This window comes from Anolis sagrei, chromosome 3 (assembly GCF_037176765.1).
Source record: "Anolis sagrei isolate rAnoSag1 chromosome 3, rAnoSag1.mat, whole genome shotgun sequence".
NCBI classification, from domain to species: domain Eukaryota; kingdom Metazoa; phylum Chordata; class Lepidosauria; order Squamata; family Dactyloidae; genus Anolis; species Anolis sagrei.
The window spans coordinates 76,828,728-76,851,365 of NC_090023.1; the positions used below are offsets into that span (position 1 = coordinate 76,828,728).

Genomic DNA, 22,638 nt, shown 5'->3' on the forward strand with positions numbered 1-22,638 from the left:
TGACAACCTAAGATTCATGGTTGCACTCAAATCCTATGCTCTAAAACAATGCTTCTCAATCTGGGGGTTGGGACCCCTGGGGGGGGGGTCACGAGGGGGTGTCAGAGGGGTCACCAAAGATCATCAGAAAACACAGTATTTTCTATTGGTCATGGGAGTTCTGTGTGGGAAGTTTGATCTCATTCTATTGTTGGTGGAGTTCAGATGGCTCTCTGATTGTAGGTGAACTATAAATCCCAGCAACTACAACTCTCTAATGTCACGTATATTTCCCCCCAACTCCACCAGTGTTCACATTTGGGCATATTGAGTATTCATGCCAAATTTGGCCCAGATCCATCATTGTTTGAGTCCACAGTGCTCTCTGGATGTACGTGAACTCCAAGACTCAAGGTCAATGCGCACCAAACCGTTCCAGTATTTTATATTGGGCATGGGAGTTCTGTGTGTCAAGTTTGGTTCAATTCCATCATTTGTGGAGTTCCAAATGCTCTTTGATTGTAGGTGAACTATAAATCCCAGCAACAGAACTCCCAAATGACAAAATTAATCCGACCCCTCCCCCAATGCCACCAGTTTTGAAGTAGGAACAAAAATAATTTTATGATTGGGGGTCATTATAACATGAGGAATTGTATTAAGGGGTCGCAGCATTAGGAAGTTTGAGAACCACTGCTCTAAAAGAATTTGATGGGTTCCTACTTCCACTCTTGTATCCAGGTTTGGATTTGAGGAAATAAGACTTTTGTCATCAAATTACAGGTTGCAATCATGTCCAAATTGGTGAACTGTGAGCAATCCCTTCACCATAGGATTGCAAATCACTGTTAGATCCTGGTGTATAGCTGTTAGTCAATCAGATGTTAAATGACAGGGTGATCTGCCAAACCCCTATTAGGATAAGGGGGAGGGGAGTCTGTATATACACAGTTTTTAAATTATTCTCCAGATCCCGGTTTCTGAATCACTCACAGATGTCTAAATAATGGATATGTCACCACAGATTCCAACACAAATTTCTTCAATTAGGAATGGTGATTTTGTTACATAAATACAGTTTTGAGGATTGAATCTCTATGTCACACAAGCCTTTCTCTTCTATGGAAATGTTATTGAGCTGTCTTGCATATTACTCTACTTTTTAACTTTTTCAATATCACATTTCAGCTTCATGTGATAGTTTAACCCTATCAATAATTTCAGGTTTCAATGCAAGCAACTGGAAGACTTATACCTGTAAGAGGGCCAACATTCCAGGCAATGTTGTTACACCAGCCAATAGCCTGAACCCAATGGACAGTCCCAGCATTTATCCACACCAAATCTCCAGGTCTCTGAATAAATCTATAAACTGGGACATTGGCTTCATACAAATCTTCTAAATTAGGCCACCAAGAGCCCATTAGAAAATTCATATTGTTTCTGAAATAAAAACAAATATTAGTTGATATAAATATCATACGTAAAAAAAAATCAACTCATAATACTGTACACAGCTTAAAATAAAGAGCGCCATGATATTTTGAGAACTGTTTGTCAGTCCAGGAAATCCAAAGCACATGTGGAATTAGACATACCATATGTATCTAGATCAGTGGTTCTCAATCTGTGGGTGCCCATATGTTTTGGCCACCAACTCCCAGAAATCCTAACAGCTGGTAGACTGCTGGGGATTTCTGGGAGTTGTAGGCCAAAACACCTGGGGACCCACAGGTTGAGAATCACTTATCTAGATTCTTCATTCCATCCCGCAATCCAACTTTGCTTTGTGACAATTAATAAAACTGTGATTGCTGTGAGAAGTCTCAGCAAAGCCTTGCAGACTCATTGAACCTATTCTCTGACCAGGAGCTGCTGAAAACAGCTCATATTTGTTTCGGTTTTGCCTTAGCTTTAGTGCCAAAGAGATTCACACCATCTCAGTGTGGAAATCTTGTGGCGCAGTGCCTTAAGGTAAAGGTAAAGGTAGTCCCCTGACATTAAGTCCAGTCATGTCTGACTCTGGGGTGTGGTGCTCATCTCCATTTCTAAGCCGAAGAGCCAGCGTTGTCCGTAGACACCTCCAAGGTCATGTGGCTGGCATGACTGCATGAGTGCCGTTACCTTCCCGCCGGAGCGGTACCTATTGATCTACTCACATTTGCATGTTTTCGAACTGCTAGGTTGGCAGAAGCTAGGGCTGTCAGCGGAAGCTCACGCCGCTCCCCGGAATCGAACCTGTGACCTTTTGATCAACAAAGCTCAGCAGCTCAGTGCTTTAACCCACTGCACCACCGGGCACAGTGCCTTAATTACTACTTATTACCTCCCCTTCTCACAGCCTTACTCAAATAATTACAGTGAAAGATTAAAAAGGAAGAGTTTGGACAGTCGCAAAAGCTTATCATATCTAATGGGAACTTTCTATAGTTGTTCCCTGCCATATCATATATGATCCCTCGAAAGTAAAAGCCTACCATGTGCTAGAGGGAACCAAATTAGAAGAAACCCATACAAAAGGCTCCACGGCTACCAGAATGAGTTGTACCGAATCTTAGATTCTAGCTATAATGAAAAACGTGTATTTGTATTTCCATATCAATACTGCTGTTGCAGTGGAATGACTGTAGAAGTCATAGAAAAAAGGTAAGAAACAAATAGTGGAACAAAACAAAGAAACAATGAAGGTGCTCAATATGGCTTCTTAAATAAACATATAACATTTTTTTCAAAAATACGAAGTGGGTTGTAAAATAATTGGAACAAGAGCATATGGTGATAGAAAGTAGTGAACATACTTTTCACAGAAGTCATTCATGACGCCCCAGTAATTTTCTGAAACAACAAACCATTCGCAGTCACCGGGCCCTATATTTATATTGACTGAGCAAAAGTTGTTATTTTCCTGATGACCTAAAATTGACAAGAAAAAAAAAAAAAACAATAGTGATGAGTGGTATTTGCAAAGCACTGTAACATATGATGTATAATATATAAACAAAGACTACAGAACTTATTGTTTATAAAGATTGAGACATTTTCTAGTCATAAGATTTCATAGATAAGAGGCTTCTTCATGTATCAGATGATAGATAGTTTTTATGGTGCTATAGCCATTTTTGTTCTTCAGCAAAATACCATAGACTATCTCAACAGGTATTTGTTTATGGGAATAATTGGAATTGTGGAAAATTGACTGAGTGGCTGCTATGTGAACAGAGTGAAATGTTGTAAACATCCTACTTCCTCTGTGTGTTTAGGTGTGAAATGTGCACATCTTATTTTCTGGGCTTTCTCTTTGTCACCTGGCTCTTGTTATTTCCTACTCTCTCACAAACTCTTGACTCCCACTTTTGCTTTCCTTCCTTGCTGTCACCCTTTTGCAAGAGACAAGGAGCTTTTTGGGAGCAAAGTAAGCCTGTCATCAAGTTCATAGGAGAAATCATTACTGAGGAAAGAGTGGAGCTTCTGAAGAGTATAACAGTCTATTTTTTATTGTAAGATCTTCTATCAGGAAGTCCCACTGATTTCTTTTAGATATAACATGTTCCCCCTTCTATACTTATAAATGAAGCAATTGTAGGAATTTTAAAAACAAAGCCAGGTGAGAACCTCATCCTAGTTTCACAAATGCAGTTGCATCTGCATATTAGGATGTTACACTTGTGTTAAAAGAATAAAAGAAAATGTGGATTTTGAGGTTGATTTGGAACTAAGTAAGAAATTTTAATGAGGAGTAGTTTCATGTAGAAGAGGTGGTAAGAGAGTTAAATGTAGAGTTGTTTGAGGCAACATAAATTGCTCACATTATTGGGGGGGGGGCGTAAAGTCATAGACAAATATGTATCAAAATGTAAAACCAGAGATCTAAACAGATAATGTTAAAGGAGCATTTGAAAGTACAGACAAGAAGGTGCTGGAAAATTTAGGACTAGAAAGTTAATCAATATAAAAATTTAAGAAGGGTGACTGAGAAATTGATTACCCAATGTATAAGTCTAAAAATTTAGTCAAAAAATAAACTCAAAAAACCTTAATCAATGTTCCCATGGACCGATATGAGTACTATAGCTTGATTCTTATCAAAAGAAAACGCTCCTTTCCTTGAATATTTTTTCAAATATATTTTTATTATTTCAGCTTTGCATCATCTTATTTACACTTAATTTCAACTTGTGCAAATACCTATAAGCATCTCATTTTCATGTTATTTATTTATTTACGACATTTATATGTTACAATTCTTTTATCTGCACCTTCTCATTTTATGCATTCTTCTCTTTAATAATACTGTATTAATTTTATTGTTAACACCCTTTGTTCCATCCCCCTCATTACTCTTTCCCCAGACCACATATTTCCTCTATTTCTTTAACAATGCACACAATTTTCTTAGTTTTTGTACAGTATTTACATTGGCTTTGCCACTTTTTATCCATTTCATATGTGTCTTCCATTTATTTTTTCCTGTTTTATCCTCCTGTATATCTTCCTAAATTAAATATGATATAATTTCAGAATTAGACCTGATCATAAATATAGTTGTTCCAATTTTCTATAGTTCATTTTTTCATTTTATGGGCATAACATGCTTTATTTGTTCCACAAAGTCCACATATTGGGCTTAACCTTTTTATCATATATCAGAGTTGGTCTGGGGTCCATTCCCTTTCCTGAATAAAGTGGTGAAAGGGAAGAGATAAGTCTATCCCAGGACAATCTACAAAAAAGCACCAGGTCCCCTACTCTTTCCACTATGGTGCGACTTATAACCTGTTTGAATGTCTGGGTGGGGAAATAAGTGGTGGCCACAGTATTCACTCAATGCATTCAAGGCCACTCACATGATTATCCTTCCATTTTTTGTAATCCAATGTGATGAAGAGGTTAAAAACTGATCTCTCTTATAATTGTTGCACTGTTAGAATTTATGCTGTTATGCGTGAAATCAAAGAGATTACAAACTCTACTAAGAAAGTTTTCAAAGTCAGGATATTCATGTTTAATTGCAAAGAGAAGCACAAGGATAAGCTCATATGCAAAGAGAAGCACAAGGATAAGCTACTGACTGGGTTTGGGGTCAGCATGTAGCATAATTTAAGCACCACACATTACCTACCTGATGTTCTACTGCCTGGCACCTTCATATACAACTGGACTGTGTTCATTCCTAAAATTGTATGACCAACATGACTAAGGAGATTTCCTGGTGATACAACACGCACGAAAGCAGGAAGTTTTGTAAGCTCATGGAGCTGCAGCTTCCATCTGTTGTAAAAGAGAAAATAGATCTAGTGATGTGGCATTCGTAAAAAAAAACATTATGTATAGCACTTCAGAAAAGTAATTCACTAGTAAAAACCATCAGCTTCTAGATTACTAACATCGTATGTTGAAATTTCGCTAGGTAATACCAGAACTACATGTTCTTAAAAATTTAAATAGTAATATCTAACAATATGATATACCATCAGATTCAATGACTTTGCTGGAATGGCTTAGCACAATCAGAATTGGTAACAAGGAAAAACAATATTCAGTTTAGAGTGATGAAAGAGACTTTGAACTCTTTCACAAAAATAGCTGGACTTACTTTTTATCATCTGAAAGATCAACGTTGGTCCCAAATTTGATCATTTTAAAAGGTCCTTTTCTCCTCCTCCCACAGCTGTAATATAAAAAAATATAGATAAGAGACTGACAGCAACAAATAGTACATTACGTTTACCAAATTTACTGTAATTTTAGATCTATCCCATTTAGATCTTTATCCCACTGTATTAGCAAAAGACCTACATTAGTGGTTGTGATTTTCAGTGGAAGGGTGGTATTAAGTAAGTTTATTTATTTATGTATTTAGCATGTCAGAAGTGAATTGAGGGTACAGTTGTATTTAAAAGCACCAATTAAGTAAGTGCAAATATGGAAATCTATAATGATGATATGGTATGCACTTATTACGCAGAGATGAGCTTGAATCGTCTTGGTTATTCTCAACCAGAGCAGACCAACATAATCAACTACTGAATGCTGTTTCCAACATATAGGTAAATTCACAATTCAGTGGAGTTTATCTAGACAGGATTTAGCACACTGAATTTAGGCAATAATATGTCAGGAATGGGAGAAATAAGCAGAGGTATAAATAAGTAGGGAGCGAGTAAATATCCTAAATGTGCCAGATTCTGTCTGATCTTGGATGGTAAGCAGGGTCAGCACTGGTTAGTATCAGATGGGAGTCTGCCAGGGGAAATTTCCAGTTACATAAGCAGTTTGCTTTATCATAGTCTCCGTGATTTATAGATATGGATGAAATGCAAGCTGACTCATCTGGAGACAGGGTAGTTGTCAACTGCACAGGTGACAGCACTGCCCTTCCAAGATCAGAATCCTTGCAGGCTTTGACATGAAGGCCACAGAGGTTAATGAACATCAAAAGCTGCACACCTCAATTCTTTTACAGATGCCTTGAAAATGACCTTTGAAATAAACTCTGTGGAGTGGTTACTCATAAAGGCAAGCAACAGTTTTTAGCCACAAGCTAACTGGGGTCATCACCCACGTTGAGATATTCTTGGAGGATACAGGCAAACCATTCATGAGTTTCCATAATACACCAAGAACCATTTGGAAGACTGAAAGCTTCTAGGTCTGTTCACACAGAACACCAGAGCTGATTATACACTAAAAGAATGTCATCTCTTAAAGATGAAGAGAGATGGAAGAAAACTTGTAAGATCACACCTTGAGACACATAGAACTGTGATAAAACCTTTGATAGGATTATATTGGGATTCAAGACCATCTTATTCTTATGGGAAAATAGAATAGGGGAAGGGAGAAATAATAAAAAGCCCCTAACAATCATGCTTTTAATTATCGTGATTGCCATAATAATCACTAGTTGCCATGAGCTCAAAGGGTCTTCCTGAAAGACCTGCTAATACAACATGAAAACCCCATTATGGTATTGGAGGTGGGCAAGGAAAGTACTAGTTACTGTAATCATACAGAACGAATTTTAATTGTGAATGGTGCCAGCTGGGGAAGGCAAACGTGCTGCAAGAGCTGCCCAAAACATTTTGTGATGTGTATCCTAAGTTCTTATTTGCCAGCTTTATGAGGAACTCTAGTATACCCTCCATCTGTATGTTTGAGGTGGATGGTACATCAGCTCCACTGGCTGCCGATCCAATTCCGAGCACAATTCAAAGTGCTGGTTTTAACCTACAAAACCCTATACGGTTCCAGCCCAGTGTATTTGTCCGAACGGATCTCCCTCTACATCCCATCTCAAAATTTAAGATCGTCTGGGGAGGCCCTGCTCTCGACCCCGCCACTATCACAAGTGAGGTTGGCGGGGACGAGGAGCAGGGCCTTCTCAGTGGTGGCCCCTCACCTGTGGAACTCACTCCCCGGGGAGATTAGATCAGCGACCTCCCTTTTGGCGTTCAGGAAAAAACTGAAGACTTGGATATGGGACCAAGCTTTTGGACATTCTGGCAGCTAAGGGAAGACCTGACGATAAACATGGGCGAATAGAATGGATATACGGAATTCTGAACACTGAGCATGAGATTGTTTTGCTATTTTATTATGTATTAATGTTTTTAACTGTTAACTGTTTAAAACGTTTTTAGGTATTGTTGTTATTGATTCAGGCATCGAATTGTACCTTTGTTTGTAAGCTGCCCTGAGTCCCCCCTCGGGGGTGGGAAGGACGGGGTATAAGTAATTGAAATAAATGAAATAAATAAATAATGACTTCTGAGTGTCCAGAAAAGTAAGAATATTTGTCACTTCTACAAGCTCTTTATGGACTGTTTCCCGGATGCTTCCTTGATATAAATCGCTCTTTGAGGAAGCAGTCTGTTAGTCAAATTCTCCATGTAACGAGGTACAATATTTGGAGATCTGGTGTCTGTTTTCTTCTTGCGGTCGTAAGAGGACTAGTCAGAGGAGAAGGTAATGGTAACAATAACTCTATAATCTCAGGAACATCATAACATCAGTCTTGATCTGAAATCTCATGTTACAGAGCCGTGGTATGTAGTAATGTCCAATTAAGAATGCACAGTTTCAACCACTTTCTTGGTGATGTGATTCTTTTCCTACTTTTCACGACAGGACTTCTGTTTACCTGCAACAGCCTTTCATGGAGCTAGTATAGTTGGGGCTCTGACACATGATGTTGATGGCGAATTGTTGGTTATGATACCATCAATACTAAGGAAATTAATAGAATCAAACTGATTGACACCAATGCTATCTGGAGTAAGACAGAACTGACTTCAATTTTGATGACTGCAATTGCTCGGGTGACAACTGTCTAACAGAAACAGTGAAAATGCATGGTGCTAGAGGCTGAACAGATTTTTCCATTTCTGATATTTTGAGGCAGTACATGCAATTTTTCAGTGCTTCATTGGTAAAACCCTTGCAGAGTGTTCCAAGTTGCAGCATGTGCCTTTCTCTAAAACAGTGAAGACAACAGGAGCAGCTGTCCAAATTACTTCTGGCAATTCTTGCAATACAATATTGAAAATCATCTGTCTTGAAATGTATAGAGATTAATTTTTAAGGCAAAAACAATTCTACCTGCTCTTAAAATAAATACTCTAAAACAACAAAGGCTTTGCAAACTAAGAAATCTATCAAAGAAGCTGCCTCTGGAAGTTGCATAAACAGTGGTTTTGCTCCACTGCTTCCCTTCTCACTGAGCCCCCCCCCCTCCTACCTTATCAGAAACATGTAGGCCATTCTTATCCTGCAGAGATACATGTATGAGTATCAGTGGGTTTAACAATGTGGGTCTTGTTTTCCTCACACCTAAGAAGTGTGTCTGGAAAGAGAAATAGCATCTACCTCTGTACCTCTACAACATCCTCTGAAACAGATTAACTGCAGCACAACTTCAAATAAAGAAGGAGTTGGAGGCTACCAGGCTTGGGGTTGGGGGGAGGATTACATCTTGAAAGAACAAATTGAATTAACATTATTTTCACAGCTAATCCATATTAAATTCTATCCACTCACTTATCGGAAGATGTTGATTCACTATCTGAATGGTCCTTATGGTGACTTTTTTTCTCATTTTCCTCCTGCAAAAGTCAAATGAAGATATACTACAAATATATTGTATAGTAGCAATAACAAGATTATTAATATTAAATAAAGCATGCAGCTATCTTATATTGGAAGTTATGAGTCACTCCTTCCTAATCATAGAATAATGCGAGAAAAGGTCAGTTGACATACTAATTTTGATATCATTATGTATAGAGTAAATTGATACATCTGATTGATAAATAAACACATTGTTAAAGGTATCAAAGATCCTTCAAATTTCCTATTAAAAGGTATCAGTTTAGCTAATATTCTCAAAATATTTTTAAAACATTGTTTAATACATCTATATCCATTTGTTTACAGAAGATACTGATTATGTGGCATCCTTCTTCCATCACACGAGTATTTTGCAGTTAAAAGTAATTAGAATCAATCTATCCTAATTAGTCATTTTTGAACTCAATGCAATTGAAAATGTATTAAATTTGTTTCTTGTAAAACGTGACAAGAATAGAAGTACTACAATTTCATTTTTATCCTAAATCTTAGTACAGTATGGAATATTCACTATCTCAATGACTACTCATTTTCATTTCTCCCAGTCTTAATATAAATATATAATACTTGTTAAAAAGATATATTTTCCATTTAACATTCATACTTATATTCTAACTACTCAAAGCATATGCTAAATTTCTCCTAATTTTTCAGATTGCACCACCACATGTTGTAATCTCCACACAATGCTTTGTCACAGTCTCTGGTCTTTCTAGCTTACCTTTTGGCCCCCAGAATCAGAGAGGCTTAATGCTTCTGGAAACCCCCACCCTCCAACAGCAATGGAATGATCTGGGAGAACACAACGCTGGCTCCCTTCTCCAACCAGCCGCCGGAAATCTTCAGTGGACATCCCATTTCCCCAATCACCATTGGCAATCTAGAAAAATCCCATTTGTGTCCCTGATCAGCCCAACCATCAATATCTCAGAAATATCCACCAAACCAGCCCAGCTTCTATTTCTTCTTCCAACAACTCTGTCTGTCTCACCACCCACAAAGTTCTTTCACAGCCTTCCATATGTAACCCAGGCAATATTCTGCCCAGAAGTTATTTCTGATTTAGTGTTACACTGTCTTCTATGTCTTTGCTTTTTTTAAAAAACAGAGATGTGTAACTCTGGTTTTCTCAATCATTTACACAAATAATTTTCTATTACATTTTCAGTCAAATAGTAGCTGTGGCTCAATATTTCAACTGAGATGCCTTACCCCCACAATGCCATATAGTTAGGTTTACCAAGAGGAAACGGTTTTTGTATCAACATCAAGATATGCACTTTCTTTTTAATTAAAAAAAGGACTGGACAGGCACAATTTTTCATACTCAGGTAAAACACTGCAAAGCCTTATATTTAACGTTAACATTTTATTAAGAAATACACAGATGTTCAAACCTGAGTACTACTTTTTAATATTAAACTTTAAATAGTCTTTTTATATCTTAGCCTTAAAAGAAGGACCTAACTGAGAAAAAAACAATTTTGATCTTCTTGAAAAGGGATGTGGTTGCTTATTCTACTTCAGTTTTACTTGGAATTTTTATATAGAGCCACTCCTCAAAAACAATTCCTTTGAAATTGTTAAATATGCCCATATGGTCAATTGGAGCTATTTAAAATGATTTAACGTGGAATGCTGATCAATGGAGAAATTATTGTAGTCCACTCACCCTTAATGACTCCTGGAATGAGGAGGCCTGGTACTGTGCATATTTAGCTATTGTAGTTTGAGATTTACTACTCTCACAACGCCAGATTTTTTTTGTTCCAGTGGGGTCCCAGTTTTCATCTGATGGTTGCAACAGCTGTGTCCTTACTTCTACTAAGTGTTCGTTATTAGCTTCCACCAAAGTTTTAGTAGAGAAGAGTCCTAGATCTAGGAGAAATGAATGGAATCAATAGAATGATAGCATTCATTCTTGCATTGCTACTACAGTAACAGCAGGAGACCAATGAATATGCAGTTTAAAAGGTACATAATATCAGAAGTAATGTCGAGGGTTTAAATCTGGGCTCAGCTATGGAACCCTATTGGGTGACTTTGGGCAGTCACATTCTCTCAGCTTCAGGGGAAGACTAAGGCATACATCCTCTGGGCAAATCTTGCCAAGAAAACAAAAATGACTTCATGGCACATTAGAACAACAATTATATATAATTCAGTTTTATTTTCTAGAAAATGAAATCATTATAGTATGAGATATATATAGAGAGAGGGGGGGGGGGAGGGAAAGGGAGAGAGAAAATAAAAATCTGTAAAATGCAAATAATACAAGGCTGTCAATTTAAGGATAAAATCCGACTACTCATGTTACAAAGAAAGATGTATATTCGTCCACCAAATTAACATATTACTTCACTCTTTATTGCTAATCAACAATGTACTTTCTCTGACACATTGTGTTAAAGAAAAAATAAATTATGCATAAGGTATGCAGAAGACAAATTCACTATACCATGATAAAAAGGTAAAGGTAAAGGTAAAGATTTCCCCTTGACATTTAGCCTATAGCAGGTATGGGGACATATTTCAGACAAGCAATCAATTTCCCATTTGGAAAGTACATTGGAGGCTGCAAATGACAAGCAGAGCTATGGGCATAGAACAGAATTAGGCGTAATTCTTGCATATTTGGACATTCAAAGCACATCTCAATTCTATTCATTTCCACTCTGTTCCATGCAAACGTTTTCTGACCTCCAAACAAATCTCAACTTCAGGCAGCTGCTTTCTGGCCTTAATAAAATACCTTCTTATCTCTAATCACTGATCAAAGATAAAAGTAGAAGAAGCTTGCAGACCAGATGGAGACCCTCTGTGAGCTACATCTGGCCCACATCCAGCTCATAGAAGCTGGGATAAATGGCAAGGTTCCTTAGCTTATCTCATCAAGAAATGTACATAGCCTTAACCAACCTATATCAAGTGTTTATCCTACCTCAGACTGAATTTACAGAATTTAAAAATAATCTTACTGGCCCAAGAATGTCTTTAAACAGGTTATATGAGAAGGAGATATCTTTATACACTTAAGTGATGCAAAACCTTGCAGAAATTCATCATAATCGTATAATTTAACTTCAGCTAAAACATGTTCATTCTGCAGGGAATAAATCTCTGAATAGTCAAGCTTCTATAATTGGCACAGGTCTCAAGATTTCCCTCAATGTACTAAACATCTCTAGTTCCAAAAAAAAAAAAAAAAACAGTTCAGGAACAGTTTGATAATGCATTTCTTAACATTTTCAACAATAATTAAATGACAGCTTGTATATTCTCATAGCCCAAAACTGAGTAGGCACGTAAGATATATATTTCTCAAATAAAACAAAAGCTGATTTGAAAGATATGTACACATCATGTTTTATTCAGAAGAATTCCCATCAAACATAGGGGGAAAGCAAACAACCTTCTCACTCCCAATCTATAGATTTTTTTTGTTAGCAGATGTTATATAAGACAACAGGGAAGTAACTGAAACTGTATTTTCATTTTAATATTATATTTTATTACATAAACAAACAAAAACAAAACAAATCATATAATTGAGTCCCAAATTATTAAATGGGGGCAACACAAACACTCAACACATCTGCATTCATGTCAACACAATATGATTTATAGGATGAAACAATCCATGGTGGATAGAAATGGCAAATTCAGAATCTGTGGATCTGGAGTCTAAACAGAATTCCTGAATATTTTGAATTTAGACATGTAGATTGGCATATGAATTTACAGGACGTATAATAATTGATAATCAGGCATAAATTGATAGAAACAAAGTGATTTGTAAGCACATCAAAGGGTATCTTAGTTTTCTACAGATCTCTTTAAATGAAAAAAAGATATACATATGTACTTTAAATATTTGTAAATCAAACTTACCTAATTTAAGCGCCCCAGCAAGGCCACGTATTACAGTAACAGGATTGTTTGGATTTGTACAAAACTGATGTAAAGGTGGGAAGAAAGCATCACGCTTATTCTCCAACTACAAAAAATGAAAAATGAAATGACAACTTTTAACTTCAGTATCAATGTTTGTTAACATTATGCACAGTGGATTGATCTCTTTGTTATTATCAAAATATTTCTAACTATACTTACGATGTTTATCATGCTGCTAAAATTATAAAATTCAGCTACTTAATACCAATAATTTAGAGATATTATGGCTACTTAATTATACATGTGGATTGAGTGCTGGACTAATATTCTGGGAGACAAGAGTTTTAATTTCTGCTCAGCCATGGAAATCTATTAGGTGGCCGTGGGCAAGTCACATTCTTTTCAACTCTGAGGAATGCAATATTAAGCCCTCTCTGAACAAATGTTGCCAAGAAAAATTGGATAATTTCATCTTAGGGATGTCGTAAGTTTGAAATTACTTAGTGATACACAACAGCAAATGACGCATTCACTGGGAGTTATGCAGAAAACTAGACCTTATTTCAAACAAAAACAGAAACTTATAAGTAACATTTTAAAAATTATTTAGGATGGAAATTCATGTTTTATGGTTTACATTCTGCTGTAATTAGAAAGATGTGAGATTACAAATGCTCTGAAAACACTGAAATATTGTAGACACAAACAGGGGTTCATGTGAGATCTGAAGCACAGACAAAAAATAAATTTCTCCAGAACATGGCCATATAGCCCGGAAAAACCTACAACAACCCAGTGATTCCGGCCATGAAAGCCTTCGACAATACAAATTTCTTCAGTGTTACAAACCTTCATTCTGATGAAACTTTTTTTTAAAAAAGTCATTCAAATGTTCAGTGAACACTGGGCATTACCCTAAAATATGCTTCATTGGGTTCTTACCCTGTAAGAAGAACCCTACTTGATAAAACTTTAAAATGTAAATTCTAAAGGCTATTACAAATATATATAGTATATTTTAATCTGTTGTTTTTTTTACCTTAATCCACACTGTATTATCTGTATTGCACTTTTTAAAACTATGACCAAAATGTGTTATTGTTAGCTGCCTTGAGTCTCCATGGGGAGAAAGATAGGGTAATAATAATAATAATAATAATAATAATAATAATAATAACAACTGATAAACCATTTTGATAGGGACAGAAACTGATATAGCCAGATTATTCCCAAAGAATTATGTTCATCATATGAACATATTCAAATAGTCTATAATCATGCAGAATAGCACTTACATAAATACTAGGTGTAGGTGGATTCAACTTGTCCTTTGGCAGGGGAGGATATGGAGGTGGTGGTGGTTTTGGAGGAGGACATTTATCCAATAAGATGCTACTATTTGACAGGCCATTTTTACCCAGATTCCTACAAAGAGAAGTAAAGTAATTACACTGTACAAACACTGGATGAATGCACTAATATATTATCCATACATTAATATGAATACAACTTTAAATTCAAAAGTAACATGATAAATGGAAATGAAAAACTATAGTATATATTTTGATGAATGTTTTCAGGTCTAAATCTAATTTTTAATTCCCAATTCAGTACATCCACTAACTTAATGGAATTTATATAACTGCTGATTTATCAAGTTTTCACTAACTTGAAGAGTTTACTTTAGCTGAAACTAATATTTTGATCTCCCTCAATATTTATTAACACTGTAACTTAAGGTGGTTTAAGAAACCAATGTCCCTTCCTCCCTGAAGTTAATTTACAATCTAATCTAAAAACAACATCAGGTGAAATTATCTAGAAAAAATCAGTTTAGAACATGGAATAGCTGTTTATTATCTACTTCACATAAAAATCATTCACATGAAAACCTGGGAAAACATTTTGAATCAGAACAAAACATGGAGGTGTCTATGTTTAGTGATATGTTAAAAGGATTAGGCAACAGAACAAAAATGTGTGTTCCCAATTAGTGAGCTCCGTTTTTAAGGTTTACTCATATTTTACAACCTTTAATCACTTCCCCACTTTATAGTCCTTGAAAGGATGTGTGCGTTAAGGCAAAAATGAAGGCAGACAAGTAAAGCAAAGAAATCAAATAGTTTTGCAAATATCTGCAGAATAGAATCTTCTGAAAGAATGTATGGGGCAGAAACACATAAGTTTTGGACTTATACGAAAATTGTTCCATTCGTTTCAGTTTAAGAAACACATACTGCCAAACCAGTACTGTACTACAAATTCCAGAATAAATCAACTCTGATAAGATTTTAAATCCAAAAGAAAGCCATTAGTTATGAATGGTAGAGATAATATAAGAGCTTGTATTATAATATAAGAGCTCCTATATATATATATATATATATGAATATATTGTAGGGTCTTTTGTAACATCTTGAGATCCATTCTTTTTTTTTTATTTGAGGTTAAATAGTCAATGTCTAAACCCAACTGCTACTTGCAACCAGAATACAACAACAATTTTTATTGATTAGCCAGTTGGCCTTATCAAACTCAACCAGAATAAAATTAATGTATACTTCTGTAAATTTAACTGATTTAATGGGCAAAATATTAAATCAAATTGCTGTAGCTACGTACAATAAGGGATATATAAACAAAATCCTTGAAATGGCTGAACTATACTTAAATTTGTACACTGAAATTTAGCTATGCAGGCCAGAATTTAACTATAAAATATTTGTTCTATCCAAATTGAATATAAACATCCAGGAAAGACATTCATTTCTTAAACTAAATCCCAAATGTTTAGTTTTAACATGTTGGTAACTGGTGAACACTTTTTTGCCTAGGGCATTTTTACAGTACTGTTTCAAAATGCAAGGACAATGCTCTAAAGCAGAACTTTCCAAACATTTCATATTGGTGACACACTTTTTAGACATGTCTTATTTCACAACACAGTAATTCAGTTTTACTAACAAACTAGATGTTAAACCAACCTCTTACAATAGATAAGGACACAGACATAAATTGTAACAACGAAATGTATAGGCACGCAACATATCTCATGAAAACCTTTTTCTCTCTATCACTATTATTTCACACAGACAGAGGTTACTCATTACATTCGCGCAACACACCTACCCACTGCAGTCAACACACTAACATATTGTGACACACAGTAATGAAAACAGCTTCAAAGGAAACAGTCATAGGAGTGGGCAGTCATTATAAAGCTTCCAAAGCTTCCAAAGGTTACATGATTCCTGCCCATACTGGGTAATACAGTAGATTAATCCTGATGTAATCAGAAGGAGCACACACATTCCCTTTTACATCTATTTTAACCCTAAAATATTTTTCCAATAATAAAAGCAGCAGAAAAGTAGAGTAAAGGCTACTTGCAATCGTTCTCTTTTTGTGATTTTAAGGGATAAGAAGAATCAGTATATACAGTTGTCTTCTCTGCAGCAAAGCATCATAGTAACAAAATTTAATAAAAGCATTTATGACACGGAGATTTGCTCTGGCCTTACATGTTTAGAAGACTGAATTAAACACAGTATTAACTGCTATTCTTTACCCAAACCCTTATCACCCTTAGGTTAACGTTTCACTCTGATAAACAAAGCTGAAAACTTTTTAAACTCAAGCAGGTCTTACTGCATTAGGGGCATTCTGTAATTCTTCTAATGAAAAGGATCAATATAATTAGACCACACTTGCTTAACAAAGGGAAGCACTAAATTCAAGATTCTGGAATAGAATGGGAAAAAAATTAGGAACATGAAGACGATGTCTTTCCTAATGTTTAAAAGCTAGGTAGCATGTAATAGATGTTTCTTCTGTTCTCCTTCTAACTTAAGTTCATAAGTAAACTTTGGATACGAATGCCTCTCCAAAAATACCAGTATTGGTATGCGCAGTTTTACCTACTCATCTCACAAAGTATGGTGTCACTAGAAATTTTCTACATCCCCCAGGCAATTATTTGGAATGCTTCTACTGGAAGTTACCACAGAATTTCCATGAAAGACCTAGGAAACTCCTAGAGAGAATACCTCTCTAGAAATTTTCTAGGTCCTCGAGCAAGCCTCTATAGCAATGTTTCCCAAACTCTGGCCTTCAAAGTGTTTTGGATTTCAGCTCCCAATATCCTGACCATTGATCAAAGCCGATGAGGCTTCTGAGACTTGAAATCCAAAACAACTGGAGGACTTCAACTCCCAGAACCACTGCTCTATAGTAACTTCCCACAATCATTTCAATAGGGCTCTCTATTATGCGCATTTTCCTGTTTACACAATAAGTTCAGGAATGAATTCCTCATGAATACAAGTGTTGTACTGTATTTAAAACTCACTCAGTGATAATCTATGGATACCATTTAAAAAAATTATAAGAATTATTGCCTTATTTCACTAACAAAACAAACAAAAGATACAATCAATGGAAACAACATGACATTCTACATACGCTTGCTTTGATTTCTGAACAAAATACGTAATAGAATAAAAACATATATAAGTATATCAGAAAACAGTAACTAAAAAGAGCAAGTTTGATCAAGCCCTCTGAGCACTCATTTCCTCCTCACAACACTAGTGAGATATGTGTGCCTCTATTGCATCCCTATCCAGCTTTCCGTTCCAAAGCAAAAAATAGGAGATGGTGGTGGTGATCAAACACTGGATTTGTCCATGGAAAATGAAAGGACAAGATAGGAGAAGAGAACCCAAAGAACAAATTGGGCGGGGGGGGGGGGGGGGTTAACAGGTAGGAGAATATGTGGCTTTGATTGTGAAGTTGCCCAGCCAAAAAATTGCAGTGTAATAGTGACCTAAATATAGCATGAAACTGTCGTTTAGCATTACTAAGAAATGGTGAGCCTCACGTCCCTCACTGCTATGCCAGCAAGGAGGATTTGAAGGCTTTCATTTGTCTGAATGGAACCAAGCCAACTTCCAATTCTTGATTACAAAGCTTATTTTTGCTAACCAAAATGATTAATCAGTTTAGAATTCAGATGCCACACTGAGCTCTGATTAATTTAAAACAGTAGTAGGAGTTTCTGATTGCCACATATCCATGTCAGAGAAAGACAGGGACAGGATAAGAGGATAGGATAAGAAGCATTTCAGCCCAAGTGTAACTATGATTAATTAACAAAGGTTTACCATCCATTAATACCACCTCACAAGAATCTGCTGATCACATGGTCCAGTTTAGATCTATTTTTGCCCAAAAAAGGGACTGTCCAAACAGGACATTGTACAGGGTATTAACCCTAACCCTTAACAAAACTCACAATACATACTGAATATATGAAGCTTCTGAATATGAACAGTGGGGAAAAGTTTTGTACAACATCTCTGCATTGCTCCCCCTTCATATGCAGCTAGTTTCTAGAAATCACCAGTTCCTATTTGGTTCAACACTAAAGACATGGTAATATATGATAAGGACACACAACCAGTTCAATATATTTCTAACAAATGTGCTTAGAAAACAGAGAGTACTTTTACTGAAAAAAACAAAAATGTCAAGTCAAAACTAAAGCACTTATAATGCCATATCATATTGTAATATGCATCTCCACATTAGTAAAGATAAAGGTTTCCCCCTCCATATTACTGTCCTTGAAAATATTTCTTCAGAATACTTAAAGAAAAATTAGATAGGTTAATCTATTACATGGGAGTTTATTAAAATATTATGTCTAGTATAAAGGGAATCCACGACAGGAATGGTTACAAAAAACTCTAGACCAGCAGTTCTTAAACTGTGCTCCACGGAGTCCTTGGGGCTCTGTAGGCATACTGAGGGACTCTGTGAGGAATACTTAGGGGCTCCACGTTTTCCTCCTCCTCCTTCTCAAAGAGCACCAGAATTGCTGCTAGAACACAGCCATATAGCCCAGAAACAACACAACACCCCACTGAACAGGATATATAGTTGTTATGTGAGGAAATTCTGAAGTTTTTTGTCTAGTTAATTGAAACCAGTTAATCATAAAACAATCTGTGGTATGAGGAAAGTTGTAACAATAATAGAGAAAGCACTATAACATTACCGGTAAAACAAAAGACCAGGAACAGTCATACCATTTCAGTATTATGGTTCTAGAGAGCAAATGTGGACTGACTCGGAGACCAGGGTTCAAATTCTTACTAAACATGGAAAGTCACCAGGTGACCATGGGCAAGTCACATGCTTAAAGAAAGGCAACAGCAAAAAGAAATCCTGCTAAGAAATTCCTATGACAAAGTCACCATAAATTGGAATCAACTTGAAGGTATGTGACAACAAAAACTAGGTGTGGAAATGCAGAGAAAGTTGTGAGCAAGCTGAGAAAGTTATGAGAAAGAATGAAGGTTAGGACAAAGTAGAGGTAAAAGCACAGCTAGGAAATATGGTTTTTGAAGCAATTAAGACACTTATTCTAATTAAATGAGATTTAAAATGAATCCTCCCACATACTATTCACTGCAGCACCAATGTATACCTGTACTTTTGTAATATCATACATTACACAAACTAATGATCTGTCAAGTTCCCCATTTTTACTCTCCATTTTTATAAAGATTCTTTTGATGTTTATCATTCCCATGTGTAGAAATTGCTACAATAAAATAAATGCTAAAAAGTATCAAAACATTTCAATTCCTCATTACAGCTTTGCCTTCATAAACACTTCCTCTTTTAGTCTCTATGCTTGCATATTCATTGAGCCATTAAAATTACTTAAAATCTAACATAAATTTAAACAGGCACAGATTAAAGTCAAAGTACATTACATAGCCATGCCAACGTCAACCGCATGAATGGGTCGAGGGCAAGTTTTGGGGACACAATTATGGATTTTGATATGGCCCGTGGATAAGATCATTTCACCCAGGGGAAGAATGAGTTGCTTACCTGGAATTATGTTTCTTCGAGTGGTCATCTGTGAAATTTGCATATATGGGTTTCCTTTGCCTGTGCAGTCAGTTTCAGAATTCGCTCTACAAGCTCTACAAGATACATTTTGGCGGTAGCCCCATCCACACTCCCCTCAGTAGTATATGGCCAGTGGGAAGGGCTACAACCTCAGTTTCTTAGCCACAAGATAGCAGCCATGGATACCAAGACATGAAAATAGCAGGGAGGATGGGTGGCAATGTGCAAATTTCACAGATGACCTCTCGAAGAAACATGGTTACAAATAAGCAACCCATTTTTGTTCTCTGTGAAATCACACATATGGGGGACTAGAAAGCTACTGAGCTTGGAGGTGGGTTCATGCTCTGTAGGAAAAGGGCACAGCTCTTCCAAAGGCAGCATCCCTCTAAGAGGAGGCTTCACACTTGGAGTGGGGGGCTCAATGGCGCTTCTCAGAGAAAAGTTGCTGACATAGTGACAGCTCTGAGTGACCTGTGATGTGATGCGGGAGGTCCTGTCCCGCAAACTGGAAGGGAAGGCACATAGTGGCCGTGATTCATGAAGATATCTGATACCAGACATATAAGTACATTGGCAGTAATTATGGAAGAATTTGGAAGGTTTTGTGCATACACTTGTCCCGTAGATGTAGAAAGCTACAGCTCTCCTCACATCTATCGAATGGAGAGTCTCCTCCAGAGAAGTGGTTGGATTCTGAAATAATGAAAGGCATTGTGGCCATGAACTTGGGATTAGGCCTCCACTAAAAGTGATGCGGAAATAGTACACTCCAGTAGTAGGTGCAAGAAAGAAGGCAGACAGTGTTAGAGTTCTCATAAGGGCGCTGAGCGGTGCAATGATGATAGTAATGTCTTCTATGGTATCCATAGCCCCTGTCATAGGGGCATAGGAATAATGGTCATTAGACCTTGGATAGAGATGATGAGAGTGCTCTGAGAGAGAGCCCTCTCTCCTGTGGAGGGCACATACGCAACTGGGAAGCCAATGACAGAACCAGGTGAGTGCTCAGGAGCTGAGATGCTGTCTGAGCTCAGGGAGACTTTGCAGATGGTATTGTTGCCTATGCTGAGCAGAGGGGGTGGGTAAGGGTCTATTGCCAACACTCTATCTATCTATCTATCTATCTATCTATCTATCTATCTATCTATCTATCTATATTCCACCCTTCTCACCCCAAAGAGCTTTGTTTGTAAACTTTCTCCTTGATCAAATTGCCAGTATTTTTCTGGCATTTCCTTATGGGTGCCTTAAATACCTCCCCACTTTAAGTAGTACCTATTTACTTATTCACATTTGCTTTCAAACTGTTAGGGTAGGCAGAAGCTGGGTTAAGGCCAGGAGCTCACCCTGACCCAGGCATCGAAATACCAACCTTTCAGCTGGCAAGATTTACTGCAGCGGATGGTTAACCTGCTGTGCTAAAGCTCAGCCCTACTTACCCTTTCACCATCTAAGCTGTGGCTGAAATGGGGGGCGAGGACATATTGCTAACGTGTGATGCTAATGGAAAATGGTAATGACGATGCTAATGGAAAATGAGTTTAACTGGAAGATATTGGTGATTATATGTTTTAATGGTTTTTATATGGTTGTATATGGATTTCTATTATTTCACATTAAATGTTGTAATGGTATTTATGACTGTTGTGGCATCAAATTGCTGCCAATCTGTAAGCTGCCTTGACTCGCCTTCAGGCTGAGAAAAGCGGGATAGAAGTACTGTAAATAAATAAATAAGTAAATAAATTTGCCGTCTTCTATGAGGCACCTTGAAAAAGTTGGCATGTTGCCCTGCAGCCCTGCATTTGGAAACCATTATTCATGGGGGGAAGGAAGGGGGAGGGTAGATGATTAACTGGCCTGTTGAGGTTGGGGAGGCCATAAACAAGGAATATTCAAGAAGCTGAGTCCAAAACTGGGTAGAGTCAGGAAATGTCGTAATTAAAAACCACCGAAAACCAATAGGCCAAAGGCAAGCAAGGAGAGATTCCTAAGCTGCTGCTACTGAGGTGGAAAAAAGAAACTGAAGCTGTAGCCACTCCCACTGGCTATATACGACTGAGGGGAGTGCTGGCAGGGCTACCGCCAAAATGTATCTTGTAGAGTTTCTAGAGAATTCCGAAACTGGTTTTACCAGCACAGGATTCCCACATGTGCGATTTCAGAGAAACCACGAAGAAGAAACCACAAATGCTGACTCCAGGGACCAGCAACTCCTGGCCGATGCTGCTATTTACTCGCTCAGGTATTCAAAAAAGTCAGATACGGTGCCACAGCAGAGAGATTAGAGAGGGCAGGTGCATTTTTATATACTCCCAAGAGTAACTAAACTTTCATATTTCACAACTCTGTTCAGAAGGGGATGCTTTCATTTTTATAAGCGTTAAAGGTACAGTACGCACACTGAGATGTAGACAAATTAGCCCAAGTTTTTGGGGTTGATTTTTTTGACTAAATTTCTAGACTTATATGTGAGTGTATAGGGTAAAAAAAACTCAAGAATATATTTAGTATAGCATTTTAAAAACTTATGACAATAGTTTTAACCCCTATCACCACCAAAAAAAAGAGTGTCTAAAAATCCCTGGAAAAGCCTAAGGGCTATAAAACCTTGATCTTGTTGGAACAAGGAAAAGTATCAGGTATAGATTTCCATCAACACTTCCTAACTGACATACCAGTACTGAAAATATAATTCTCCAGCAGCCACCT

General features: G+C 36.9%; 1 protein-coding gene across 7 annotated transcripts in view; it reads right to left on the bottom strand.

The window, feature by feature from the left end:
- KDM6A (lysine demethylase 6A) overlaps positions 1–22,638 on the bottom strand; it is a 141,063-nt gene that overhangs the window by 12,929 nt on the left and 105,496 nt on the right. For 4 of the 7 annotated variants that reach the window (XM_060770233.2, XM_060770236.2, XM_060770234.2 and 1 more), the window contains 9 exons: positions 14,295–14,424; positions 12,997–13,102; positions 10,778–10,983; positions 9,827–9,985; positions 9,016–9,080; positions 5,573–5,647; positions 5,099–5,247; positions 2,778–2,892; positions 1,235–1,422 (listed from right to left, as the gene is read on the bottom strand). In XM_060770233.2, coding sequence (XP_060626216.2) covers positions 1,235–1,422; positions 2,778–2,892; positions 5,099–5,247; positions 5,573–5,647; positions 9,016–9,080; positions 9,827–9,985; positions 10,778–10,983; positions 12,997–13,102; positions 14,295–14,424 — 1,193 coding nt within the window. The remainder of the gene's footprint in view (positions 1–1,234; positions 1,423–2,777; positions 2,893–5,098; positions 5,248–5,572; positions 5,648–9,015; positions 9,081–9,826; positions 9,986–10,777; positions 10,984–12,996; positions 13,103–14,294; positions 14,425–22,638) is intronic. The other 3 variants (XM_060770238.2, XM_060770237.2, XM_060770235.2) reach the window with 1 other exon arrangement.